The sequence below is a fragment of the Perkinsus marinus genome, assembly GCF_000006405.1.
Source record: "Perkinsus marinus ATCC 50983 genomic scaffold scf_1104296955874, whole genome shotgun sequence".
In the NCBI taxonomy this organism is placed as follows: domain Eukaryota; phylum Perkinsozoa; order Perkinsida; family Perkinsidae; genus Perkinsus; species Perkinsus marinus.
Window position 1 is genome coordinate 26,618 of NW_003207677.1, and position 26,821 is coordinate 53,438.

Sequence of the window (26,821 nt, forward strand, 5' to 3'; positions counted from 1 at the left end):
AGCCTCCGCGGCCACATGAGCGCTTTCTGCCCTCTTCCGACCCAACCGTGCCGCATGCCTCTCCAGCTTAGACTTCCTATTCGCTTCCATCTGCTGTTCAACTCTCCTCTCGCGAGCCTCAACCTCAGCTAATACTCTATTTCGGTACTTGTCGAAATTCCCGCCGAATCGCCATACCGTACCATCAGAACAAATCCACATCTCGCAATCTAAGCTCTTGATCAGCCTAGCATCATGGGAAACCACGACCACGCCCCCATCCTGAAAAACAACCAGTACCAACACTACCACCAACAACAACCTTCCCACGTACGTATTCCTCCAAACTGTCAATGAGAGCCTCCACGGTCTCGATATCCAAGTGATTCGTAGGCTCATCGAGAATGAGAAGATGAGGCGCTCGCAGGCCCAGGAGGGCGAACGCTACACGAGCCTTCTGCCCACCCGACAGATTACCAATATGTTTCACGTGTGACTCAGACGGCAGGCCGTAACGACCCAAGATCTGACGGGCCTTTTCGGGGGTCTTCACTGCTTCTGCACCAGGGAGGCCTCGTCCCACTTGCAGTATTTGCTCCACTGGAGTGAGCGCAAGGTCCAACTTTTCCTCAAAATGCTGGGAGAAGAGCTCCACCCTAAGGCCGTGGTTGGCCATGATCTCGCCCTCAGTAGGCTCCAGCTCAGAAGTGAGAAGTTTGAGGAAAGTCGACTTGCCCGAACCGTTAGCACCAACTACTGCAATCCTCGAGGTGCAATCAACACCGAATTCGACATGGTTCAGGATGAACGGTGTCTTCCCAGAATAGGAGAAGGACACATCCCGAAGCCCCAGCCCTCCGAGACGATCATCTTGCCCCTGGCCCTTGAGGTTAAACTTAACCCTGTATTCGACCGGCTTGGTGATATGAGCCTTCTTCTTCAACAGAGCCTCGCGGTCCGCCTTGCTCTTGCAGTTCTTCAACTGCCGTTGGAGCAAATCCCACTCCTTAGTTTGCTTAGCAAACTGCTGTTCGTGCATCCTTTGAAAGTCAGTGTAGCCTCCACGGTACCTACAGAGGATTCCAAGTCCTACTAGAAGAGGGAATTTGAGATCCATCCTACTGCAACAACTTCTTATTCTCCACTGAGATGATATCAGTACAGACGCTGTCCAGGAAGTCTGCATCGTGGCTAACGACGAGGACAGTGAAGGGATACTCTTCAGCCAAGTAGTGGTCCAACCTAAACGTGGGAAAATGCACACATAGTCAACCACGCGTGTTGATGAAGGAATTTGCCGAAAAAAATTTCATTGATTCTTCCACCCATAGTCATGTGATGTAGCCAAGCACACTAGCCACAAGTACCGCAAGGGAACTCACCACAAGACCGCATCAAGATCCAAATGGTTGGTAGGTTCATCCAACATCAGCAGCTTAGGTTGCATGAACAATGCCCTAGCTAGTGATACTCGCATACGCCAACCTCCCGAAAACTGCCGTACTGGCTTCTCCTGGTCTCTGAAGACCACACAGTGCACACACCCACGACTTCAATGCTATTACTCTGGGGTGAAGCCAAGACCAGCCAGGATCTTCCTAACCTTAGCCTCCTGCTTATCAGCCTCCCGAGCAGAGAGGTCTTTAATGATCTCCTCGAGCTGATCCTGCAGTTTGAGGATGCTCTCAGTATCAGCGGCCTTAGCCTCGTCATCAGCCGCCTCGTCCAACTGTTTCATTATATCCTCCTCCGCCTTCATCAACTTCACTGTAGTAGCATCAGCACTAAGGACCTCGTCAATGACCTTTGAGTCCGTGGCATGAGCCTCTTGTTCCACCAGGAACACATCCCATGATTCCGACACCGGAATGGCCCCGTGCTGGATATGCCTCAACAACGTGGTCTTACCATAACCATTAGGGCCAAGCAGACCATATCTGACAACAATAAATACATACCGCACCTCGATGAAATTCCGCCGCCCTCACCTGTGGCCCTGTACTATCCTAAAACTAGCGTCCACGAACAACTGTTGCCGCGGTGCGGAGATGTTCAGGCCTTCTACTGTAAGTGCATTATCATCGCATTTGATGCCTCCCTCTGGCACGGACATAGAATAGGCCTCTAGGCCGGTCGGGGGGACGTACCTGCATAAGGAAATGGTCCTCTGAGGGTATCGCCAGGCCAAGGCCTACCCAGCTCTGATGTTTTCTACTCTCCTTTTCTCGTTGGCCTCCTGCTCAGCCACCAGCGTGGCAGTATCAGTGGCTTGCTTTTTTATTTGCGACAACAACAACTTCGTACACATAGTATGTGTGAAATCAGGGCGGACAAAGATGAGTCGGCCCGCAGTGCCTATCAATACCATCACCGACCCAAGTCGACAGGAATGGTCTACTACCCAGCCTGACGTCCACGTAGGGGAGCTCATCGTGAATGTCCTCTTGCTTGGGAACTTGGACATCAGCATAGTTCACGAGGCGAACGTGGCTGATGCTAGGGTCGCCAGTATAGGAGACCACATCATCGAAAGCGTACCTAGGGAGCCCACCATAGTAGCAATAATAGTAGTGGGAAGTGATCCAAACCTTACTCTCTGAATTTGAGCTTTCGAGGCTGCTCGCCCTCCTTAGTCGGCAATACCTCATCAGTGACCGTAGCGGCTTCTTCCTCATCGGGATCATACACCAGCGTAATGATCTGCAGTTACGGTAAGCATAAACACTACCAACACCCGCGCTGTACCTGGGACGTCAGTCTGAGTCGAAGTGTGACACTTTCTGTGGTCTGAGGACACTGGACAAAACCAAAGCCCAGGGTGGACCGGAAGTCGCCCATATTGGTGAAGATACATTCAGAGCTCTTCCCAAATACCCTTGTACCTCCAGTGGGCCTCACTTTACTCACCTGAGCATAGCAATGACTCTGCCTAGAAAAAGGGGAAGGATGGTATTACGAAAGTAGCATCCTTGCCGTCAATAACCTCAACACGTTCACTAAGGGCCTGTATAACGTCCCTTCGGTTGAGCATGTTCCCAGCCCCATCCATAACGAAGTCGTTGGGGAAAGCATCCTCGTCCATCTCAGCGGCCCTTCTTTGGTCAGGGGTCAACTTAGCGGCTTTCTTTGCCTTGGCAGCTTTTCCCATGATGATAGCTGTCGAGTTGATGCACAAACTAATCCGAAACACGTCTTCCCTCCTCCTACTGGTAACGAAACACTTATACGATGGTAAATGCTTTCCAAATGTCCACTCTGAGCTTACACCTGCTCAGATTTGAAAAATGCAGAACAAAACGCGCTTCGCTCCGCCTTCCGCGCAAGATCCATTCCAGCATCGCCGATCGATCGCCCTTTGAATGGACAGCCTTCTGTACTACTATGGTGGCGATGGTGCCACGTACTACTGCCCTAGCTGCACTGGAGCCACTGGGCTCACATGTCTCGGCCACAGGTCAACGTCCCCACGCAGGAGAGGGGCTGTGCAGAAGGAACACACCTTTGCTGAAGTAAAAGAATCGTTACCATTCCTTTTCCACATCATACTGTCCTTAGGCCATGGCTATGTACGAGAGAGGAGTAGGACCAATGTCGACCAATACTCCTGGCTGCAGACGTGGGTACATGTCCTTCGCGACCTCCTCTCGGAAGGCCAAACCTACCATCACTGAGGCTGCCAGTGGACTTCGGTAAGTCCTTCCTTACAGTGAGCTCTCCAAAGGTCCCTTTAGTACGCATCGTCCTACCTTTTTCGATGACTGTCGATCCTGTAGCCCAGTAAAGCGTCCCTCTAGCCGGGCAACTACCAGCCCTTACGGTAAGGGCGGGTTGCATTCATCGTGTAGTCTCTATTGCCTTCAGCATCGACCCCAAGTAGAAGTGGCTCGAGGACCTCCTTTCGGCCGAGGTAAGAGTGTCTTTATCCGAGTTAGGTCACCTTCCCTACACGCAGTGGTGGCAACATGAAAATTCTGAGGAAATTTTCGGAATTCTCGTTGATTTCTGTACTTTTCTACCCGAAGTCGTACGTAAACTGCCATAATTAGTGAAGAAACTCTCGAGCTGAGGAAAGCCAACACATACTCCAGCACTGTCAGTGCCAAGCTCAGGTCTGCCGCACCGGCCATTATCAACTCGCGTCGGCTTCGGACCAGATCAGCATCGGGGCCGACCCATAGTAGGAGGAGTAGACGGGTGGAGCCTCCAGAGTCCGATGGCTTCCCTTGGTGGGCTACTGCCTTCCCTATTGATCCACACACGTGGGACGCTACGCCGAATTATGCAGAGCTGGAAAGGGCCAATGACTGGCCAGAGGTGGACCCGGGGATCGAACCCGGGTCGCCAGCTGAGAATGGTAAACCTGCCAGGACTCGGATGTTTTACAAACCATCCCGATTCAGAATCCTCACCATCGGAAATCCCAGTACGCGATTCAAGTGCAGTAGAGGGAGAGCATTATCAGCGCTGTCCTTTGCGCAACGAGATCACGCCTGAGGGAAGGTTTAACGAACTACATCGCTCACTGTTGAAGTCCCACTTGCGCTGTATCATATCAGGACTTTTGGACCATGTACTGGGCTGGTCCATGGCATGCTGGTGATAATATCCCCTATTAGGATCTTATCACTAACGCGGATCAAGTATCGTTGTTGCTCCTGTTGGAGCTGGAGGAAGATGCCTCTCGCCTGGCAGCAGTCGAGAGGGCTTATTCGGCTTACATTCATAATGAAGTAGGAATGGCCAATTCGAAAAGGGCGTCACTTGATCGTCCTCTTCAGAGAGCTGACGAGTTTGCAGAGGCCCTTAGGCAAGTAGTATCGTTGATTTGACTCCATGTGTGCATGCTTTACTGAGTACCGTAACTGCCTGTAGTTGACCAATGGTGAAGATGAATGCCCTCTATAGCCAATATTCATATCATGTTATTATTACCATCACCAGTACTCCTGGTCCTAGGCTTATCGGTTTCGATAGGCCTCAAGCTGCCGGGTCCAGCCTTGAGGCGCATCATAGACTCTGAGGGCATCTCCGACAACGTAATCGACTGAGCCTTAGCTTTGTCAAGTGTTGCTATACCAGATCGGTGCTAATTTCATGGAAGTCGAACCACGACATGATGAATCGGCAGATTTTGAAGAGGAGGAAGATGATGATGATGATAGTGAGGACGAGGAAGCAGTGGTTGAGTTGCCTCTAGCGATGAGCATTCTGAGTACGGCAGTTTGGAGGCAATTCTTTACATGATTTGTATTATTAGACGTTGCCCGTCCAGCGCCGTCTCACAGCGACTGGGATAGGGGGAGAGTGCCAGGTAGCATGAAGGTATCAGTTTTGTCGAGGAGGGTAAGTTTCTGTCAGCCAACGAGCTCATGATGGATACTACTACTACAACAGCACCACCTGTGGGGACCGCCTCTCTGGTGCAGAGACAACAAAGTGAATATCCACTAGTGCTAGCCCGGTCGACCTGTAACTGGTCTCAGATTCCGCGCCAAGATCGTCGGCATCTGATCCAGGGGAAACGCTGAAGTCAATAGTTGCATGGGTGAGTGAAAGTATCTTGGACGGATTGAGATCCATACGGCTTGTCAGTGCTCTAATATTTGGTTCATCTCCCTTGCTGCCATTGGTGCTTACTTTGCCTACGATAGAGTACACGACCAAGACAGACGGACTAAAGCCATCATAGCTCCGAATGAAGGCAGGCCCCCTCCCTCGTTGGGCGCATTGCCAGTAGTGTTCTCTATGTTCAGCCTGCTTCGTCTCTACCCCACCATTGCTGGTGTCGGTCGTGGACAATGATGAGCGGCCTCTTGAGACTATGAGTGATGTGTGCTGGATGAGCTCAAGGCCAACAGGCTTGATCGCCGAGGATTACAACGGGCCCACTTCGAAAGTTGTGGATGATTGTTTAAGAAGGGTAGGCTGTCACTGTGAATATCGAGAATTGGAAAAGGAGTGGTATCGAATAGTTTTTGTGAAGTCACCCGTATAGGAGTCACCGATTAACAAAGAAGTCGTGAATGTCAGTCTAGTTGGAAAGTAATTTGACTCCTTTTTTCCAGATGGAGCCGTCTACTTTCCCTGAACACCACCATGCTGAACACTATCTATTGACACCTCGCTCTGAGAGATTCTCCGCATTCACAGCTGCTTGAGGACAGCTGTTCATCATGAGATGCTTATGGTCGTTGATGCAGTTGCTGTTGTTGAGTTTAGCAGTCACTATAGGGGAGTCAGATTGAACGAACTGAGCATCTCCGAATTCGATCGTTGGGCCTTCGGCTGACATCTCTGGTCGTTTGAAGTTACCATTTCCAATCACTTGGTGTTTTTCACACGAGAATTGTGGGGAAGTGAGACACGCGTCTTTGAATGGCTTTTTTCTAGCTATAGGCTGAGTATGTGGCAGCCTTGGTGGATCAAGGGTGTATAAAGCCAGTATTATTTTTCCGATCGTTTTGACCATTAACTATTCCAATTCGCATGCAGTATGATATCGGTAACACTCTACACTCCTACCAACGTGTTGTTATCTTCTACTTAGAGCGCCACCCAACTTCAATGAGAATATCTAATGTTAATCTGCCAATTCACTGTGAACGTTCTTTCCTCTATGGAATGGATCTTTTGAGCATGAGCAGACGCAAGTCATAGGAATAGCCACTTAGGAAAATTGTAGCGAGAAACAGCAGTAACATCAGTATCAAGTGTAGCGATTATCGTTATGCACAGTGCTGCAGTCTACTTCTGCTTTTTCGGATCCTTGGGCATGTACTCGTCAGTATCGACTACCAGTGTGACTGGTCCGTCGTTGTTCAAGGAAACATCTAATTCAACATCAATGCAAGCAACCTAGTGACATGAACTCACCCATATTAGCACCAAAGATGCCAGTCTGTACAGCAGTGTCACCCTTAGAGTCACCATACTCAGCTCTACAGCGTCTGACGAACTCATCATACATCGGCTCGGCATCGTTGGGGCCCATCGCTAGTCTGTAGTCGGGCTTGTTACCCTACCAGTGGCATTTAAAATGCCGTTACCATTGAGTATGCTGACCTTGCGCAGAAGTCCAAACAGTGTGAACTGTGATATAACGAGAAGCTGATAGTCCTTATCGGTCACTGAGGCCCTCCATGCAGTTCCCTTATCGTCATCCCATAGACGGACCTTCATGCACTTCCGCACGCAGTAGTCCAGCTCCTCCCTAAGGAATACTCGTCATTAGTACATCACATAATGTGTCACTTACATGGTGTCGGTTTCTTTGATGCCAACTAACAGTACCAAACCTCTACCGATCTTACCAACGACGTTGTTCTCTACGGTAACGCTAGCTTGAGTGACTCGTTGGATGACGACTCTCATCACGACTACGTCAGAAAGGAAACTATCGGTGTCGTTGAAGACCGCCACTACTAAACTCAATCCCTAGTTCGACAGAAAAGACACGCAAGGCACGATTACACTCGTACCGTAAAAAGAATACATTCTACTCAACAGAGCAACTTGATATCAAATTTGAGTTCAGAAAATACCAACACAATGATGACCACTTTTTCGCTCATAAAATCTTGCTACGAAGAAGACTCCTCTCGGGCTTCGAGTTCCTTTTTTTCTCTCTCGTATCGTTTCTTGTCGTCTTCGCTCAGTTTCACATAGTGAGCTTTCTCCTCATCCGAGAGCTGATCAAAAGGGCGTGCAAAATAGTGACACTGACTGGGTCTTACATTTTTCCATTTTTCACCTAATTTTTTGGCAATATCTCCCAACTGTCTATTCTCAAACCCAAACTCTAGTTTGACTTTCTCTCTGTTTTCCTGAGCGAACATAAAGTACCTGAGTGAAAATAAACGCGATGTAACAGCTCCGATTCCTACGGTGTGAGAGCCCTTTTGACCTTGGGCTTCCCAGCGTCCTTCTTGGAGGTCTTCTTCCTCTCCTTACGCACCTTACTGACGTCCTTCTTAGGCGTCATCAACAACCACCTTTTAAGACAGTATCAGCGGACATCGTGGTAAACGGCATCGAATGGATACAGCGCAGGGCGAGCGAGATTTACACCAACCGTTGCGCACCTTCGGGAGTTTTCAATCGTCACTACTTCCGACATACATGATTAGTGACTATCAAGCCGAGTACAGTTTGTCACTAAATGGGCCTCTGTGATCTGTTGTTAGTTTCGGCGAGGCCCACTTCATAGGGCTTTGGTGAGTTACCATTACATGCCTGTACACAATCGGGATCAGCGGCGATCAACAACAACTACAGGAAGAGGAGGGTCCACGTACAAGGTAGTAGTATTACTATCGTCAATACCGGAACGCTGACCAGGCTCAACGAATCATTGGCTCGGGGGCCTTCGGGGTCGTCTATGAGGCTAAAGTACAGGAGACTGGGGAGACCGTCGCTATCAAAAAAGTGTAGGGACACCTCGTGTAACCTCTCGGTGATGACCATAATAATCAGATTCCAAGATAAAAGGTTCAAGAACAGGGAACTGCCAACTTTGAAAGATCTCAAGCATCCCAACGTCGTAGCGTTCAAGCATGCTTTTCACACTGCTGGAGAAAGCCCGAATGATCTGTAGGTTGCAAAAGGCGTTGCTTATTATTGCGGCCGCTCAGATATTTGAATCTTGTTACGGAATATGTCCCCGACAATCTGTACCAAGTGATGAAGTGAGAGTCCCTAAGTACGACTGTGTTAAACACTGACTCGCAGGTATTATACTAAAGTGAAGACTTGTATGCCTTCACAGTTGATCAAACTGTATTCGTATCAAGTACTGCGGGCTGTGGGATATGTTAATGCTAAAGGATATGCTCATCGCGATATAAAGCCGCAGAATATTCTAGTCGATCCGCGCACACACACCATAAAATTATGCGATTTTGGATCGGCGAAGAAGCTCTCTATGGGAGAGGACAATGTGGCATATATCTGCAGTCGGTTTTACAGAGCGCCTGAGCTTATTTTCGGCTCAACGGGATATACGTCCAAAGTAGTAGTGGTAGTAGTAGTAGTAGTAGTAGTAGTAGTAGTAGTAGTAGCAGTAGTAGTAGTAGTAGTAGTAGTAGTAGTAGTAGTAGTAGTAGTAGAAGTAGTGGTAGTAGTAGTAGTAGTAGTAGTAGTAGTAGTAGTAGTAGTAGTAGTAGTAGTAGTAGTAGTAGTAGTAGTAGTAGTAGTAGTAGTATTGGTAGTAGTAGAAGTAGTTGTAGGAATAGTGGTAGTAGTAGTAGTAGTAATAGTAGTAGTAGTGGTATTAGTATTAGTAGTGATAACCGCACGCCACGTTATTACCCTTCAGGTTGATATATGGTCGACGGGCTGTGTTATTGCGGAGATGTGTCTTGGGTACCCTATTTTCTCAGGGGAAACCGGGGTCGACCAGTTGGTGGAGATAATCAAAGTCCTTGGCACTCCCACGGCGGAACAGGTAGGTCCTCAGGAAGTTCACATTGGTGTGGTATCATTATTGATCCAGGTTGCAGCTATGAATCCGAAATACAAGGATTTCAATCCCAATGCATTCCCTTGCATCAAACCGAAGGGGTTGGGCGTTGTCTTGCGAGGACACCCACAGGCAGACCGGGGCTTTGAGGCTCTCCTACGGGCATTACTAAGATTCGAACCAGAAACGCGGATGTCTCCTATTTTGGCGTTGTCATTGGAATATTTCGATCAACTGAGATCACATAAGGATCTTGGTAAGGAGATCGAGGAGGCTGGCGGACTACCAAAGGATCTCTTCAAATTCACCACGGAAGAGCTGGCTGAAGTTGGTGACCCTAGACGGCTGGCACCTCGTCGAGTTCACGCCCCACAAATTGCCCTTGAGGGCACCCAAAGTCGACCCTAATCATAAGTCCAAGCTTAAACTATAGCGTGTAGGCGTTTTCTCTACTATTCCTTCTACCTGAGAGCACTTAGTCTTGGATCGATTTTGTATAGTGTTGTTGTTGTTTTTGCCCTGATCATAATCATCCTCGTGGAGCTCCTCACGTCCACGAGGGCAGTCGAGTACAGAGTCACAAGATATATACAGTAAAACGCGCCTGCCGACCCTTTTTTTCACAACACACTGGGCAAGTTGCGTTTTAGAGGGGGGCAGTGTTTAGATTTTCGCTGTTATAGTAAGGCTTGTGAGAAGGGCCCACATGGAGGTTATGGAATATCTAGTATCACTTCAGTGTCCTACTGTTTTCTGCGGTGAAAGTCATTGAGGATTGAATTTAAATGCTAAGTACGGCTATCTGATGTTGTCAGAGAACTAGTGAACGAGGGAAGGTGTTGTGCACGCAAACTCAGGCCTTGCCGAGACCGTCTTCGAGTCGCCGTCTTCCTGGTGGATTCACTGTTATATATGCCACTGCTACTAGACAGTACCAGCGGCCTCAAGAGCTGTTAGGTTCACTCATGGGCGGGGGTTCAATCTACTCTACGACAGACTGATGTTGTCCGCCTTGAAGACCAGGATTGGGTTGAACTTGTGCTAGATATTCGAAATCTCGTTACTTTGTAGTGTAGGCCCACCCGACACCGTTAGTGCGGGTTTATGGTCAATCAGTCCTGCTTGCTCCGCTCATAACAGAAGTCTTTTTGATCATAACAGCTGTTGCTGAGTGAACATGCATTGATTTCTGTGTCCCAGCGTTTGGGAGATGTGTGAGATAGCAGTGGTGTTTAATCAGTATCTATGGAAACCTCTTCCCAGTCTGCCAAGACCAATGATTATGCTAGACCGAGCTTGCCTTCAGGTAAAGGAAGCTGGTAGTAGTGGTGAATGCTCACTGTACCGCTTCAGACGATATAGATCCCTCCTGGCGAAACAAAGCAGTAGATGATGACCTTTCCCCTGCCTCGGTAACGTTCAGTGACTTTGACGGTGGCGCTGAGCTCGACGAACTCCCTGGATGTAAACTGAGTTGCCATTGGGAGTGTTATTTTCCTCATGGTCTTGTTTAGATAGTGTGGACCCTTTCAAGAGGGCCAATAATCATCCTAACGCCCCCAGGAGCAGTAGGTGTGTTTACGGTGTTCTCATGTCACTTTCTCGGTCCTTCAGTGATCACCGCAATATTTCAACTGTTGACTCCTTGTCGAAAACAGCGGAGTCTGGCTGATATAAGGTATCAGGGAGCAGTGTCAACTATATGGTACGCATTCTGTTCAGGTTTAACATGATAGAGATAGTAATTCTTTACACTGCATGTGTAGTCGGCTTGGCAACTTTGACAGGCGCCTTGGTATTTTCTGATATCAGAGGCTGTGAGACAATGGCAGCGTTTGGAGGTCACTCGAGAGTACCTTTACAATTGATTCCACTGATACCGTTAATTTCTCTTTTTTTCTAGGTATTTCGGATAGGCATGGTTATTGCTGCTCTTGGAATCGCTCCTGTGTGGGGATTCATAGCGGTCTACCTGTCTCAGCGGTCACCTCGTTCTCTCAGCAAGCTCACAGTGAGGTGTTCACTTTTATGCAACTTTGACGACTTCTTTTAGATACGAGTGGCTCTGTGGTTGGGCCTTATCAGCTCCGTTTGCCTCCTGGGTGTTGCGGCTGTACCAGTGAACTACTGGACCGAGCTGCATACATTTTTCTCGCAACTATCCTTTCTATGTGCTTCTGTTGCTTGTCTCCTCTTCTGTATTGCAGCCGCCCAAGTGGACTTACTCCCGAGGTCTGCTTTCATCGGAGTACGCGCTTTCCCCCGTTCCTTCACTACTGCTATTATACCACTTCAGTTACTCCTCTTGACTGGTGGCAGCGTGGTGCTATTGTTGAGCTATTTCATCACTAACGGTTACATGCCTGGAGTCTCCCTCAAGTGGCCGTTCTGTGTATGTCCCTTCACGGTCGTTTATCATTGTATGTTTCCTCTCTGGTCAGTTGTACACCAACGCGCAGTTCTTCACAGTTGCCATGTGTTTCGTCATCCCTATGTGCTTTGGACGATCAATTCACCGCGCCATTCACACAGTCGATTTCGCCCGAATGTGAGCAGTACTTGGTAGATGTTGATTACCCTTTTATTGTTGCAGGTACTACTACGACTGATCTCAGGACGTGTTTATGCAAAGAGTTATCATTCGCATTCACAACAACCCACTGTATCGATTATCCAGAATTTTATACGTGTTGAGTTCCTATTGCTGAAGGGATGCGGAAATTCGTAAATATCATCAATACAAAAACTATTACAACGACATGGGCAATTACGAACATGTGTACGAAGAAAAGTTCGCACCTGTTACGCGAAGATGTATTTTGTCATCACGAAGAAATGTTAAAGATCTTCGTTGAAAAATGGGAAAATATATTGCGACAACGTATCCAAATCAGTGAATGTGAAAGGCCATAGAAAATTCGTCGATCACATGGTCACAGGAAGTTGATTTTGAACTTTCGAATAACACAATACCAAGTCGATGCAGTGAAGTGAACATCAGTGGTTGGCAATTTTAAGTGGATGGGCTTCTGTATTCAGAACATACTCATCCAAATTGAGGGCATGCCGTGGAGCTAACGTTAAGTAGAGGTACTTCAACGTCTCCGCGGTAAAGAAGGATTCCTGTTCATTCTTCTGTCGTGCTGGCACTTGGTTGATATCAAAAACCTGATAACACTAGGCACAGGAAGATGGTCCCAATGGCTCACCGCAGAATAGCCATACTGGGCCTTCGCGTGCTTATTGAGTGCAGTCATCATATCGTGAGCCCAGACCCTATACTTAGGATCACCTGAAAAATGCATTGAACTTACCGGACTGCTGCTTTCCCTACCAGTAAAATAATGCATATAGAAGATACTCTCTATGGTTTCTGGTCTCAATATGTAGTGGGCATCTCGAGGATTATAGTACCTTTATAAAAGAGCTTACTAGAGAACACAAGTCTATAATGTCACATGTCATCTCCCTTGGGAGCATTCAGTCTGAACTCCGCAACTTCCGGTCCGAGCCCAGTCTTGGAGCGTGCGTACCTGAGTTGATGACCAACAATTCCTATAGCGCCAAACCTCAGGACTACATTTGATGACAGGTCTCGGTTATGTCATGGGCCCACTTCTCCCAACGTGGATCGACACGGTCCCGTGGTAGAGTGCGTGCACCAAGCATGAGGTTGCCGGGGACGAAGCACGTGAGGTGCTCCATGCGGTAGTTAGGCCTGTACCATGTGGCTACTACTAATACTAATACTACTACTACTACTACTACTACTACTACTACTACTACTACTATGCGAATCGAACTGTTATGCAAACTGATATTCCGAGGAGTGACTCTAAGTAACACTAATAGAAAGTATAAACGCGGGTATAATGTCGTCGTCGATTTACTGATAGTATCAGCTTATTATTTCTACGAGTAACTCTCAAAATTGAAAAATCATCCGGTTTGTACCGATCTGGTTCACACTGGAAACATTGCAGTAACTTACATGCCACCCCTGAGCTCCCCGATAAACGTGAGCCCCCCAGCTGTTCGGAAGATCATCCGTTCTATCTCAGTCATCGCCTTAGTCCAAAAATCAAGATGCCTACAAACACCAACACACTCGAACATCAGCAGCAGCAGCAACACTCAGTAATACTTCTTCTCCCTTTTTCCACTTTGAAGCCACACTTTCAACAAATACTCGAAATATGAGTCCCCCATCGCCCCGAACGATATCACTCCACCTACCACCGCTGAGAGTCTCGAGACTAATGCAAACACTCACCGGTGAACATTGGCCTATCGCTGGCGAGTTCATACGGGACCAGACCCTGCTTCCCTGCAGCTTGGAAAATGGACTCCTGGCATTTGTCCACAGCCTCGGCGTACTTATGATCTCCTGTGTGCTCCGAAAGATAACGAAATTCGAGTTGTAGTGTTCCGACCTAACAGGAGTCAACACACTCTGGAGTCATTGATTAAACTGATTTTTCGAAACTCAGAATCGCTCCTTAGACGTATAATACGATGCTAGAATTGATTCAATAAATATGGCGTCTATCACCTCGGCCAGTATGAAACCCGACATCCAGCCGTTTCCCGAGGCACGTCCAGTTCCCAGATCGATCTGTGCTCGGGGGCAGCCTGGGTAGTCCGTGAAGCCCTATGCAGATCTACAGGATGGAAAGGGCCGTACCGAGCTTACTGTCATCATATGGTCTGCCACTTCTCTGGCCTTATCGAGGAAGATCTGTCGGCCGCTGAGACTATGTGCAGAGAGGAGACCACCGAGCACACGAATTGTGATTTCAAAGAAGGAATGCAAGCCGCGCGGGCGGTCAAATTTGAGGTTGTCCCTGAGCCCAAAGAGCCTCCCAAAACACCAAGGCACTTCCCTACGTTATCCACTGTGTAGCCTCGTCGAACTCTTTCTCCAACCCCATGACCTTCAGAGTGGATAAAGAGTCTATCATCATCACCGCAGCATCACACCATTGCCTACAAGGGAATCATCCAGGAAACTCATTCTGGATTTTTCACATGGCTAGGAACACATTCTTCATTCAGTGTCGTCACACTAGAAATATTTTTTCCGATTTTTATTAAACTCTAGAGAAAACAATGTTTGTCGGAATACATGAGCATGGTCAACTACATGTGTTGCCAGGAATTTGGAAATTTCGAGGAAATTTTGAGAAATTATCGTTGATTTCGTATGGATTTGAGAAAACTCACGAGCTCAGTTGAGAAAAGAAAACATGTATTCCCACACTGGAAGACATTATTTCTCAAAGCTATACCAATAACGAGTATAACAATAAGGAAACTTCCCGTGTGGCGTTACCTCCCAGGACGGCCCGTTAAAGGAGCGATCTCGTCCTTTCCCCAGGCGTACTGCTTATAGTTCCTCCACACATGCCGCATGGCCTCCCTCACTTCCTCAGCCCATACGGCCTAACAACCAACCTCAGCTTATCAATGACTGGTGCAATGGAGTTTTACCCTAGTGATATGAAAAACACTAGTGAAAAACATATTTCACGACTACTGCATAGCGCGAATATCGGGTTTTTCTCCGAGTTTTACGCCACTTCACGTAGAACAGGTGAAACTCCAATGTTGGAATATATGTTCGCTTTCCTCAGCTGAGTTCAAGAGTTTCTCTTTAGTTATCGAAGTTTACATACAAATTCGGAGGTAGAAGTATACAAAAATCAATAAAAAATCTCGCTAAATTTCCCCAGAATTTTCATTTTGTCACCAACACATTGTGCATATTCTCCTACACTGGTAGGGGGAAAGAACTTACGCTTTTTTCATCAGAATCAGCAAGCTCCTCCTCAGTGAAGTTGGCAAGCCACTCAGCAGGGAACTTTCCCTTAGTCGTTTCACTCGCTACCTAATCCCAGCGATAGTCATATGTGCACCCCAAGACGAAACCACTATATACTTTTTCAACGGACCGTTCAGGTGCTGCTGGACTCGACAATACACTTGTTGGTGTGTCAGTGATCACCACCCGAGCCGACCTACTGCGGAACTTAATAGTGAATTTGACTTAGTGAAATCAGTAGCTCACGTTGCGACATCATTTCCCACGGTATCACTGTTTCTCGCAGACCCCTGAACATCCACAATAGTAACAGTATGAAATACGAAGAGCCGTACCGGAGTTTTTGAGGGCTCGGGTTCCGGTGCTCGCAAACTGTGATGTTCCTCCTTAGTATCACGTACAGTGTCATCAGCAAGTTCACTAAACGATAAAATCCGCCCGAAAGCCCCATGGAGTTCTCACCGTGTGCTTGTATGTCCTCGTAAATTCTTCATCTGAAATTTCTCCAACTCTACGACCGTCTGAAACTCTTTCATTTTCGCGGTGTTCTCGCTAGGCGTATTTACTTCACTAGACTGATCGATAGATGCATGCCGTTGGGGAATTGAGTCCAGCAAAGTCAACGTTGTTAACGTTGACACTAGCAATAGTACAATAACGAATCCTGATACAGTGTGATGAGTTCACAGCATAGAAGTGCTATAAAGTATGGCACCTAGTAGGAAATTCTTGTGGTCCGTAGTGGCCCTCCCTTTGACGTTTCTGTATGTTGTCGTAATGCGAGCCGGTCTACGGGGTCGTCTGGCATTGGCAATTTGAACCATGGAGATGAATTGTGAACTGATTGGTATCGATTACGAGGTGCTGCAAAAAATGTTCACTGAGCTCACTAATCATAGAAGTTTATATACAAATTGGGAGAATATATACGATGAATGTACAGAAAGTAACAATAATTTTCCAAAATTTCCTCGAAGTTTTTTTCATTTTGTCATCAACACATGTGGTTGACCATGTGCAAATTTCATCACACTGTCGTTCATGTGTGCGGATCAGAAAGCGAACTCCGTAGCACACAATGTGTCTCTCTCTCGGGTGAAGGACGCCTTAGCTCGGATAGTCCACATCTATTGAGAATAATCAGTTTCCCTTCAAAGGCATTCCTCTCCTACCCAGTATGGTATCAACTTAATGAGTAAAGCGCGACCAATATCAGGCTTCTATAGTATCCTCATATCTTTGGTCGTCGTCATTTTGCTCTCTACCAAGATTAAGTTTGATTTCTCTCATATGGTTGTGTTGTACGATGATTTGGACAACCCTTCTAACACGGCTAACGAGTCTGCATAATAGCGGTCATAATCGCTGTTCCAATTCTCTGTAGAACACAATATGTCTCTCTAGGGTGAAGGGTTTCCGCAGCTGAGCTTATAATGAAGATAGTATTCGTCTAAGGGTAAGTTATGAACAGGTAGCCTTGTTAGGCATTCTCGTGTGGTTATATCCAGTGTAGTGTTGTCTCAATGAGCGAACCAGTAACAAACACCTCCTTTTTTCAGCCGACCTGTTCCTCAGTTGAATTTTATGGAAGAGAAATATCGTTGATATTTTATTGGTGTTTCACCCTAGTGATATGAAAAACATGAACTCGGGTTACTCACTGAGTATTACGCCACATCACGTAAAACGGGTGGTGAAACTTAAATGTAATATAGGAGCTGTTTTATTGTTTCCCGAATACCATATTTCGATATGATTAAATTTATCAACAGTTTTCTGATAAAAACTTCCAATAAAGTTGGGCAACAGTGAATTCACTGAGCATTTAACGGTATGATCGTACCCCTTTAAATTGACGATAACCAGTCACAATTCGCGCCATCGATAACACGACACTGGGAGAGCCGGGTTGGTCGTTATACACAAATTCGATGTTTAAAAATAGTTGTGAAAGTGCGCTGTTGATTTAGCGCGCGCCCAGGCGATGATGAATTTTCACATGTGAAACCTGAGTTGCTGAGAACGTATGAGTGAGTGATGGTTGCAGAAGGTCTCGATGGTGGTGAATCGACTGACGGTTGTTATGGCATCATGACTTTGCGGGGAAGATATGGGAAAATACAGATGCACAGAATTTTCTTTTTTTTGAGGAAATTCACCAAGTTGATTGAAAAAGTTTACGAAACTACTGTTTTGAGTTATCTATGCATCTCAAGTGAAGTGATGGGAACCGACGAAAATGGATAAAATCGTCCGTGTTATCAGTTCTCTGTTTTCGCCGGTGTTTTGATGGTCATTAAGGAGACCATACGGACATCCAACACAAGTAGTGTCCTGCGGGAAAAGACGTGTTGAAATGCTAGACTGAAAACAATGCTCAGACTGTTGATCTCAGATAATAGTGGTCCTAATATGACGATCGAACTAGATAATGAAAAGCGATATATTACTTCACGGTAATACTATATGCTTTCTAGTATGCATTTGCATGTGTTGGTGACAATATGAAAATTCTGAGGAAATTCTTGGTGGTTTCTGTACACTAGGTCGCATATGAACTACTGAGCTCAGCTGAGGAGAGTAAACATATATTGCAACATTGTTCGCTGGCTCGGCGCGAGAAAATTTACAGTGGGAAATTATTTGTCTCTTTTGAGTTAGCTCTTGTGGGAGCGAAAACCATCTAGTTGTTGTTATTGTTGTCGTTGTTGTCGGTTTTTCCCTTGTCAACTCTAGAGGGTTTTAAACAGGATTTGACGTATTTCCGGTCGCAAGTCTTCGAAAGTTTCGAAGACTTAGTTTCGAATCGAAATCGCCTTTTTTCTTTATTTTTTTATTCTTTATTATATTTTTTCCTTATTTTTTCCATATTTTTTCATATCTTTTCTTAATTTTTTTTCGTTCTATTTTTTCCTTATTTTTCCATATTTTTTCTTAATTTTTTTATTTTTTAATCTATTTTTTCCTTATTTTTTCATTTTTTATTTATTTTTTCTCCGAGGTGGTATTGAATAATTGTACGATCATAGAGGAGCACGCCATTGAATAACATAAGGGGATTCCTATATTGACAGAGGGCAATTAGTATCACTGAGTTTGGGTTAGGCCTCTTGAAAAGCCACAGCGTGGAGAGATGGACGTCGTGGTGTCACCATCCGCATCCTCACAAGCCTCATCACGATGCAGATCTGATCGGGGTGGGAGAGCACACAGACATGCGAGTTTTAGTGAAGACTCTAGTGAGCAGGAAAATGATCATACCAAGTGAGTTTATATTGGCTCACTTTCTAGGCGGGTTCCTCTAGTGTTCGCTGTTATGGTGACAGTTTCAGTTAGTGTTGGGGGAAAATATGCATATGGTCAACTACTTGTGTTGGTGACTATACGAGAAATCTGAGAAAATTTTGGGAAATTCTTACCCGAGTTCATATATGAGCTCGGTAGTTAGTGATCATATATTTCTCTAACCTTGTTTTCAGTACCCCTTTAGCCAGAGCTAGACTTGTGTCCAACATGGGGCGAGGAAAGATCGATTCTAAGGAAATATTCAAAGCATTAGAGGTAGTAGTCGGTGAGAGTATATGGTCGGACGATGTTGTGTTATCATCAGCCCGATGAAGATGGCAAAGTAGACAGTGTAAAGTTACTGGAGTTCCTAAAAAAATCGGGACTAGGTAAGGGCATGTTTAAGTGGGTGATATATTCCGAAATAGTGAATAATTTACCTGGAAGTTAGCCATGTGGGAATAACGAACTATTAACGCGTTCCTATAAGGCTTTGGGCCCGTATTTGAATGCTCGTCGTGGCAGAGAGTTGGAACTGAAGTTTAGTAACTGCAGGATGAAGTTCAATGCTCCTCATTAGAAAGCATGTGGTAGGGACTATAAACAACAAAGATGGCTCTGGGGAATTGATAGAGACAAACGAATAGAGGGCTTTCCTCTGAAGCCGTCTCGTCTCGAAAATTGTCGATAATTCACGAGCGTGTAAACCTGCTATGTGAGAAAACAGGTGAGAATTGAGAAAAATTCTCGAAAAATTGGTATGGGAAGTTAGAAAAGTTATGAAAGATGGTGACAACAGTAATAAATGACTAAGACTAGCTGAACTGAATTGTATGCATTGTTATGTTTTTGCTGTGTAACGAGATAGAACATATAAATGAGTGCTTTCCTCAGCTACCTCTGATGGTCGCATGAGGAATACGTACAAGGAGCTCAAGAGTCAGGACTTTGTTGACTTTGAGAGGTTCCAAACACTGAAGACTAGCAATGAACTAGTGAGCATTTTTGTGGATAATTTTGTGGCGCAGTGACGGTATGATGGTCAGGTAGGGAAGGCGTTTCGAGGAGAGCTGGCTATCTCCGATTTTGAAGCCTTCTGTGACGTTATTAACGATGCTTATAAAGATTTGGAGGACTGTACTGAGGGCGAAAATGTAGTGTTTATGGGAGGAATTTCGTGGCGCGTGACGGAATCTAGGACGTATTGATGGTGGTGGATCGCTCAGGCCGACTATATACCAACACTGGCTACAGTTAATCCGGACTACTGGGCGATCAGTGTTTGTAGTGTACATGCACAGCGCTACTCGATAGGTGATAGTAAGGTAGGAGGGAGATGTGATGTGGGAGAGGAGTGGTATGTATTTTTTTTCGAATTTACAGGTTCCATTTTGTCTACAGTCAACTTGCAAGCCTCTTAACTACTGTATGGCGGTGGAATTACATGGCAAGGAGAAGGTGGCAGGGGAGAATTCTGATATCGATTATATTAGAGATTTTATGGCTCATTCGAGTATTTTATGAGGATCTACGTGACCTGACAGGGAGTGTGAGAGATTGCTGTTTTCACAGTGGGTGAATATTCCACAAATTCGGAATTTTTTACTTGACGATGTTGTATGTAAGATAAGAGATTGTGGTACGTCATCATCAGGTACATGAGCACGTTGGGCATGAGCCTAGTGGGAGGAACTTTAATGAGAGGGTCTTGCTACAGCCGAAAGGCATACCTCACAATCCACTTATCAATGCTGGTAGGTCGACTGTATTTTACCCGCGCAGGTTCAATACCGTGGTCGGACGCGTGTAAAAAAGTGGCATGAAATTTTTCTTCGAAAATCGATTACGGACAAATTCCGTGAAATATATCTGTATTAGGGGGCGTCACATTTGAAATTTCAGCCTCAAAGTCGCTCTGTAGAAAAAATTACCTTTGCACACGTAATTTCGGTGTCTAGATGGCGCTTACTGTATTCAGCCGATCGGGAATGTGATATGCAGGGGTGAAAGTGAGCGTTTTTTCTCGAAAAAAATGATGATTAATCTTAAATTTCCTATATGCGATGAAAGTGTTGTTGAGATGAGAGTGAACGTCAGAAATTGTAGTGGCTCCTTGCAAGAATAACTACTCGTAGTGTGAGTAGCAGCAAGAGTGGTAGTGTATTTTCGATGCTAGGTGCAATCATGGTATCATCGCTATTGTATATGGACAAGTCGGAATGGGAGCGGTATGAAGCGGTAACTGAGACGTGGCAGCATCTAGCTGGGATGTCTAGGAGGCCTCATATACAGTAAGTGGAGTATGTCGTATTAGTATTGATTGAAAATTCATCTTTCCTGAGGCACTTTATATATAGTTTCGATATGCATTGTCTGTATATAGTTACAAAAAAACAAGAAAAAGTTGCAAAAAAACAAGGAAAAGTTGCAAAAAAACAAGAAAAAGTTGCAAAAAAAACAAGAAAAAGTTGCAAAAAAACAAGAAAAAGTTGCACAAAAACTCGTACAGAGTTTTTTGTTTGAAAAATTGTTGGAGCGAAAAATTCGGATATCAGAATTACTCACATGTCCATTACTTGTGATTCGCGAATCGTCACGCGCCACGAAATTCCGGAGAGTGAGTCTTCCTGGCTGCACCCTGTCATCGTTTGGAGCTTGTTATTAGGTATGATACGTTTATGGGGGAGCGAGCGACGGCGAATCGGAATTACTGTTTGGCGTATATGATGGCTGAAGAGAACGCCTTCCCACCAAACACAGATATTCAGAAGACTCTTGAGTCCTACTTTCAATGGTAGGTAGACACGTTGAAGTGTTGTGGTAGTAGGGCTGTTTTTAAGGTGCTCACTTGAACTAGACTGTGAGGAGATGTCTGTTGTTGCTGCTACCCTTGCAAACGGTGGTATTTGTCCCAAGACGGGTAGCAGTTGTTGTTGGTCCCGAGTTCTATCCCTGGCCACTGCATTTTTTTAGGCGAGCGTGTGTTCAGTCAGGACACGGTATCGTCTTGTTTGTCCATGATGATGAGTTGTGGTATGTACGACTACTCTGGCGAGTTTGCATTCACATGTGGTTTCCCTGCAAAATCAGGGGTAATATTAGTAGTCTATTCAGCTCGGTCAAAAATTATTCATTTCAGGTCTCTGGCGTTCTATGTATTGTCATACCAGGGGTTTGTGGAATCGCCACGTTTTCACCGCGGCTGGATGCCTTGGGAAATTCTGTGCGAGGAGTGAAGTTCTGTCAAATGTTGTCTAAACGACTTCCGGTGCACGCTTTCGGCGGTCCTCAAGAATCCGTCACGGATGAGGTAGTAGCGCTCGCCCAGATGATCGATTATGTGTAATATGTGGTATTCTTCTGTTAGGCACAGACTCCGCCGAATCACCCTTTAGTGGAGCATAGGATACGTAATTGTTTAGGAGATACTTTCAGATGGCGTACCAGTGCCCAGAGTGAGTATTGGTGTGCATATGAGGAATATTGACGATATCATGCTCAGTCGATGTACTGACCAACTTTACTTTAACAGAATATTCTAGTTTGTGGTGGAGTGCTGCTGTTGGTGATGCTATTAGGATCCGTCATTTAGCGGCTAGGTGAGTGGGTTCGTTTCTGGTGTGTTTTTTTATACGGCATTTTTTTCAGAGGAATTGACGTTCGTACGGCAGACTACGATCTGCGTACTGCTCTGCATTTGGCTGTGTGTAATCATCATCGAGAAACTGTGAAACTGTTGATGTTCTTGGGTGCGGACCCGGAGTTTCGCGACCGCTATAACAACACATCTATCATGGTAGCAGGCGTTTACTGATAAGCACTTCAACGGTTTAGGAAAGTGTTGGAATATACAGTGTGTTCGATTTTGATTTTTTCTCCGAAACTAATATGCGTGGCTCGCCCTAACTCTTCGTGATTGATAATAATTATTCATATTAGTATATTGCCCACTTATAGACCTCGTAATACTGGGGGTTTCAGATTGCTAATCATCGAATTGGTGAAGTCACAACATTTTCTCGTTAGGGACTATCAAAATCGAACACACTGTATGTTTCCTCACTAATTGTAGGAGTCCGAATACATATTTAGGTAGTGTTTGAAAATCAACAAGAATTTTCCAAAATCTCCCCGAAACATGTGCATGTTTTCTTTTCCACTACACTGGTTTAGGACGCTCAAAGAGAGTCGGAGGATCGCTGTGTGCGGGAGCTGAAACGCGACATCGCTCTTCGGGCCAGTTGTCCTCCTATGTTGCCTGGTGAAGATGGCGATATCGTCCTGGCACGGTATGAAGACTGAAAAAAAATATTATTGGAAGTGCTATTCTGTGCTGTTGTTGAGGTACTTCGCTGATATGCCCTGGCCACTAGATTCACGGCGCCTGATTCGAGCATTGGAGTGGTATGGTCTCCCGAGAGATTCTCCGAGGGTTCAGGCTCTACTAAAAGTGAGTTTTTGTATTTAACCGTATTTTTAGGTGTTTAATGGTCTATCTCTGATTTAGGATTTGGGGTGGTATGGTAGTGTTAGAGTCGGTGGGATGCCCGACAGTTTGTCGGTGCCTGGGTGCTTATCAGTTCCTGAGGATATGAATCTGACTGGCGAGGCTGAGGCACTGTAGGAAGAGAGGGAATTTGACCGCGCGCCACGAAATTATGGGTGGTAGATACTCGGCTGATGAATTCTCGAGAATTGCGAAGAAGCATGATATCGCTGTGAAGGCTCTTTGTGGCAAGTTGATCGTCCCGAATTGGCCCAAGTTTACACAGAGACTGGTAAGTGGGTAATCGAAAGGTCCCCGGTTCTATCCTCGGCTACGGCATCTCGTGTCAGAACGAATGCTTCTCTGCTTGTTGTGAGGATCACCCTCATCAAGAGATCATCACAGTCGGTGTGTGTACGACTGACAGTCAGCAGTATGCTCGGGATGAGAGCGCCTTGCCAGGTGAATAACACTGTTGCTATTCGAACCATCCTAGTTCGATTCCTCGTAGGGTCACCCTCAGCAGCTAGTTGTGCATCTGAGTACTCACCGGTATGGACCCCCGAGGAGTGTCTTAAATGCTTTCCAACGGGTGGACTTATACGGCCGATTCTCTACTGTATGGCGGTGGAAATGCTGGGCTTGGAGGAAGTTCATAAGTGGATGGGAAGAGAGCCCAGTGGCGAGAAGCAAACGTATTTAGGCCTTGACCATTTGAATAGGTATTTGCTCTTGTTAGTATGTCTATGATGGAGTTGGTGGTGTTCTCAGGCCACATAACCCCTTTGTGATGATGGGGACGATAAATCTGTGTGCGTTGCTGTCTAGGGGGTTGGATAAGGAATAGTAAGGTTTTCTTCTGGACATTGATCGATTATGATAATACATATTAAAGATTTTCGTATATTTCGATGTTGTAATATTGTAAATCTCCGTAGTTCCTACTCATCGAGGTTACAACACTTTTTCTTTTCTTACTATGAAATTCGAACATACTGCGGTCGGGTTGTGGGACGATTCTAGGAGCCATTGATGCAGCGTGATATGCTGTCTGTGTGTCGTGAGTGGTGGTGTTTTGGTATGCATATAAATAACCGGATTTTTCCTAAGTCGTGTGAGGTATATTTGTTGACCAGCATAGCGATCGATAGGAAAATACGCGAGGATAATCTACACTGTGATGATGCCTTGTTTGTCTCAGTAGTGGAACTGGCATGAGACCCTCGTTGGAAAGGGTCCTCGAGAACTGGAGGAAGTTGAGTGGTTCAGACACGGTCCCACCGGAAGCTGCTGAGCTTGGGAAAAAACTTGACAGAAGGTAAGTCGTTTAGCAGTTTAGAATATTCGGGCGCGCGCTTTTTACAAAGCTGTATGACTCGACGCCAGGCACTCGGACTTGGCACGGAGTATGGCTTATCGCTTGCGGTCTATTCATCGCTTTCCAAATGGGGCGGATATTGACGACGCGATTCAATTGATGTTTGAGACGCACGAGCGAGAGGTATGATAGTGGTAGGTCCCGGGTTCGATCCCGGGATGGTGCATTTTTAGGTCAATGTCGCTGGTGTTGCAGCAGTGGCGGCCTCCTTTGCCAACAGTGGAGTGTGTCCGAAGACCAACGAGAGGGTTTTCAAGGATCAGACAATCCGGTATGCACTCAGCCTTATGTACTCCTGTGGCATGGACCAGAGGTAGCAGGTTTTGAGAGATAACGCTCTCCAGGGTTTGATAACAATTCCATGACATTCACATGGGAAACTGATTGAAGAATGTGTGGGAAATTCAAAATGAGTACCCCTAGGAACATTATAGGTTTCTGGATGATTCCCTGCTGATGGTCACGAATGAGGCAACTATTTTTAGGTCGGGTATGTGGGCCTACAACCTCGGTATACCGGGTAAGAACTCCAACCTGGGCGCCGGCATGGCAGTAGTACCGGGCGTACTCGGCATATGTGTGCACTGCCCGAGCTCGGAGTTCGGGGAGGAGTCGGCAGAGAAGACTATCAGAAATTATGGTACTTCCGAAGAGTCTTATTCGGTAAGTTGGGACTCGACTTTCTGAGATGTATTCGAGTAAGTTTTTAACACTGGAGTTTTAGTTGTGACATGGTAAACACATTTTACATTCCACTTTGCAAAAAAAACCGCATGTGAAAAACGCGTTAAATACGTGATGTGTTTTACGTGGAATAGGGTGATTTGTCTGGTGTAATTGCACTTCATATCACCGCGAATATCACGTTTTTCACATGGAGTATTACGGGTGGAATTTCACTGTAGTTGTAGTAGATCGCACCATATTTGTTTGTTTGTAGTTGAGTCGTAAAGGTCTGGATTTCTTCTATCACATGGAGGAGACCTTCAACTTCCACTTGTTCAAGCGCCACGACCCCGTATTGCGAGCTAGTGATCGTCATGTGGACCCAACACTCTATTATGGTTCCGTCAAGCATGAGCTTACTAATCAGCTTATTATGGCCTGCGCTAATAAGGACGTTTATACGGTAAACCTCCTGTGGGCTCAGGTGCTTGCCATACCGTAAATGTCTCAGGTCCAATACCTTCTTCAGCTGGGGGTGGATCCGAATGTTGCCGATTACGACAGTAGAACCGCTGTGCATTTGGCTGCGGCTTCTGGTGTGTTCGGGAGTTCACATGGTAGTAGTAGTGGCATGATGTTCATGGTCAGGTTGTTTGAGTGCTATGAAGTTGCTGATGGACGCTGGGGCTCGGCTGAATACGTACGATAGATGGGGTAACACACCCTATGAGGAGGCCAAGAGGCATGGGCGTAAAAATATCGTCAATTTCCTCGAGAAACTGGTTATGGAGGTAGGCGAACTCAGTGGGCTCTAGTTGTGGACCTATTCGAGATGGTCGTGTCTCACTGCCTTAGGGCTCGCCGTCTATGCGAGAGGAGCGAAATCAGACGAAGTCATTGGACTCTGATGCAGCTGAGGATGACTTTGTTAATGATGCCGAAGCTGTTATGGAGTACTTTGGCGATGTGGAGGTGGGAACCTTTACGACTGGCCTTTTTCATAAGTGGTTGATATAAGGGCGAATCGACTGATTTAGGTGCTGGGAGTTGAGGGGGAGCCGTTGTGGTATGACGATAAGGAGCCGAAGGAATGGAACACTGGAGTGGGTTGAAGTTAAGCCCAGGTCTGTGGGGCACTTGGTATTGTTCAGATGCCGGCTGAAGTTGAGGTTCTTGGTATAGACGATGCCCCAGGGAGCGGTGGTCACCAAGAATGATGATGGCAATGTTTTATCCAATATTGGAGTTGATACACTACTTTTGATGAACCGTTTGTGGTTACCTGTTTACTTGAACATAACTTTGATAAACACTTGCTAAAAATACACTGTGTTGAAAGTATAGGGGAACTTGCGTTGATTCAGTTGGCGGGAAATGGGTACTGAAGACCAACTGCCCCGAGGGGCCTATCTGCTGCCTGATCCAGAGTTGTCACTTCTACTCTATTGGATGCGACAACGGGCTGCTGCGGATCGGCGATCAAGACGTTCTATTTCGACTCTGCTCCTATGTGGTGTATGTCTAGCCACTGCTTATGTGTGCGGCTCGACCTTATTTATCACACCAGCACTACGACAAGGGGCCAGGCCGGCTAGTCTCCGGGGCGGTTCGGTTGTGGGTAACTTAGCTGTGGGGTCCCTGTCTGGTGGGAGTCGGCCGAGGGCATGGGAGAGGTCAACACTGCCATATGTATTCGGTGCTGCTGCTGTCGCTGTAACAGTGCTTTCCCTGGCGCTGAGCATGTCTCGT

General features: G+C 46.1%; 7 protein-coding genes across 7 annotated transcripts in view; 3 read left to right on the forward strand and 4 right to left on the reverse strand.

The window, feature by feature from the left end:
• The window catches only part of Pmar_PMAR020386 (ABC transporter, putative), a gene marked incomplete at its 3' end in the record, with an annotated part of 3,949 nt that extends 792 nt beyond the window's left edge, over positions 1-3,157 (reverse strand). The window contains exons 1-11 of the mRNA XM_002775365.1: positions 2,936-3,157; positions 2,725-2,886; positions 2,573-2,679; positions 2,381-2,517; positions 2,175-2,334; positions 1,968-2,126; positions 1,545-1,916; positions 1,362-1,499; positions 1,102-1,221; positions 314-1,049; positions 16-261 (exon numbers count right to left, since the gene is read on the reverse strand). Of these exons, the coding sequence (XP_002775411.1) occupies positions 16-261; positions 314-1,049; positions 1,102-1,221; positions 1,362-1,499; positions 1,545-1,916; positions 1,968-2,126; positions 2,175-2,334; positions 2,381-2,517; positions 2,573-2,679; positions 2,725-2,886; positions 2,936-3,127 (2,529 nt within the window). The 5' untranslated portion in view covers positions 3,128-3,157. The remainder of the gene's footprint in view (positions 1-15; positions 262-313; positions 1,050-1,101; positions 1,222-1,361; positions 1,500-1,544; positions 1,917-1,967; positions 2,127-2,174; positions 2,335-2,380; positions 2,518-2,572; positions 2,680-2,724; positions 2,887-2,935) is intronic.
• A 3,486-nt stretch (positions 3,158-6,643) lies between these two features.
• Positions 6,644-7,374, reverse strand: Pmar_PMAR020387 (D-Tyr-tRNatyr deacylase, putative). Its single transcript, XM_002775366.1, has 4 exons — positions 7,235-7,374; positions 7,042-7,189; positions 6,853-6,997; positions 6,644-6,809 (listed from the first exon to the last, which is right to left on the reverse strand). The coding sequence occupies exons 1-4, from the start codon at positions 7,348-7,350 to the stop codon at positions 6,724-6,726; spliced, it is 495 nt and encodes a 164-aa protein (XP_002775412.1). The 5' UTR covers positions 7,351-7,374; the 3' UTR covers positions 6,644-6,723.
• A 185-nt stretch (positions 7,375-7,559) lies between these two features.
• Pmar_PMAR020388 (Nonhistone chromosomal protein, putative) lies at positions 7,560-7,960 on the reverse strand (the record flags this gene model as incomplete). The annotated part of the gene is made up of 3 exons (XM_002775367.1): positions 7,560-7,667; positions 7,713-7,821; positions 7,863-7,960. The coding sequence occupies 3 exons, from the start codon at positions 7,958-7,960 to the stop codon at positions 7,560-7,562; spliced, it is 315 nt and encodes a 104-aa protein (XP_002775413.1).
• Positions 7,961-8,207: 247 nt separating this feature from the next.
• Pmar_PMAR020389 (glycogen synthase kinase-3 alpha, putative) lies at positions 8,208-10,062 on the forward strand (the record flags this gene model as incomplete). Its single annotated transcript, XM_002775368.1, has 7 exons — positions 8,208-8,276; positions 8,317-8,405; positions 8,452-8,568; positions 8,610-8,663; positions 8,707-8,986; positions 9,293-9,421; positions 9,470-10,062. The coding sequence occupies 7 exons, from the start codon at positions 8,208-8,210 to the stop codon at positions 9,842-9,844; spliced, it is 1,113 nt and encodes a 370-aa protein (XP_002775414.1). The 3' UTR covers positions 9,845-10,062.
• A 619-nt stretch (positions 10,063-10,681) lies between these two features.
• On the forward strand, positions 10,682-12,113 carry Pmar_PMAR020390 (hypothetical protein; the record flags this gene model as incomplete). Its single annotated transcript, XM_002775369.1, has 10 exons — positions 10,682-10,742; positions 10,790-10,900; positions 10,951-11,004; positions 11,051-11,114; positions 11,159-11,288; positions 11,340-11,447; positions 11,490-11,684; positions 11,733-11,828; positions 11,878-11,984; positions 12,030-12,113. 10 exons carry the CDS (start codon positions 10,682-10,684, stop codon positions 12,043-12,045), a joined length of 942 nt encoding a protein of 313 aa, XP_002775415.1. The 3' UTR covers positions 12,046-12,113.
• Positions 12,114-12,433: 320 nt separating this feature from the next.
• Positions 12,434-15,751, reverse strand: Pmar_PMAR020391 (Endoplasmic reticulum mannosyl-oligosaccharide 1,2-alpha-mannosidase, putative; the record flags this gene model as incomplete). Its single annotated transcript, XM_002775370.1, has 15 exons — positions 12,434-12,604; positions 12,646-12,728; positions 12,771-12,850; positions 12,895-12,969; positions 13,017-13,154; positions 13,428-13,526; positions 13,581-13,668; positions 13,710-13,869; positions 13,989-14,087; positions 14,130-14,280; positions 14,324-14,422; positions 14,769-14,878; positions 15,234-15,323; positions 15,593-15,677; positions 15,720-15,751. 15 exons carry the CDS (start codon positions 15,749-15,751, stop codon positions 12,434-12,436), a joined length of 1,560 nt encoding a protein of 519 aa, XP_002775416.1.
• Positions 15,752-17,669: 1,918 nt separating this feature from the next.
• On the forward strand, positions 17,670-26,390 carry Pmar_PMAR020392 (glutaminase, putative; the record flags this gene model as incomplete). Its single annotated transcript, XM_002775371.1, has 34 exons — positions 17,670-17,713; positions 18,363-18,521; positions 18,737-18,818; positions 18,868-18,931; positions 19,437-19,537; positions 19,589-19,696; positions 19,769-19,867; positions 19,926-20,000; positions 20,197-20,296; positions 20,719-20,833; positions 21,208-21,336; positions 21,383-21,462; positions 21,516-21,634; positions 21,682-21,852; positions 21,910-21,997; positions 22,045-22,141; positions 22,191-22,338; positions 22,716-22,831; positions 22,887-22,992; positions 23,050-23,162; positions 23,212-23,320; positions 23,379-23,490; positions 23,540-23,750; positions 23,800-23,874; positions 24,230-24,346; positions 24,415-24,529; positions 24,580-24,677; positions 24,892-25,069; positions 25,347-25,535; positions 25,584-25,668; positions 25,721-25,863; positions 25,928-26,044; positions 26,110-26,175; positions 26,224-26,390. 34 exons carry the CDS (start codon positions 17,670-17,672, stop codon positions 26,287-26,289), a joined length of 3,795 nt encoding a protein of 1,264 aa, XP_002775417.1. The 3' UTR covers positions 26,290-26,390.
• Positions 26,391-26,821: the final 431 nt, after the last annotated feature.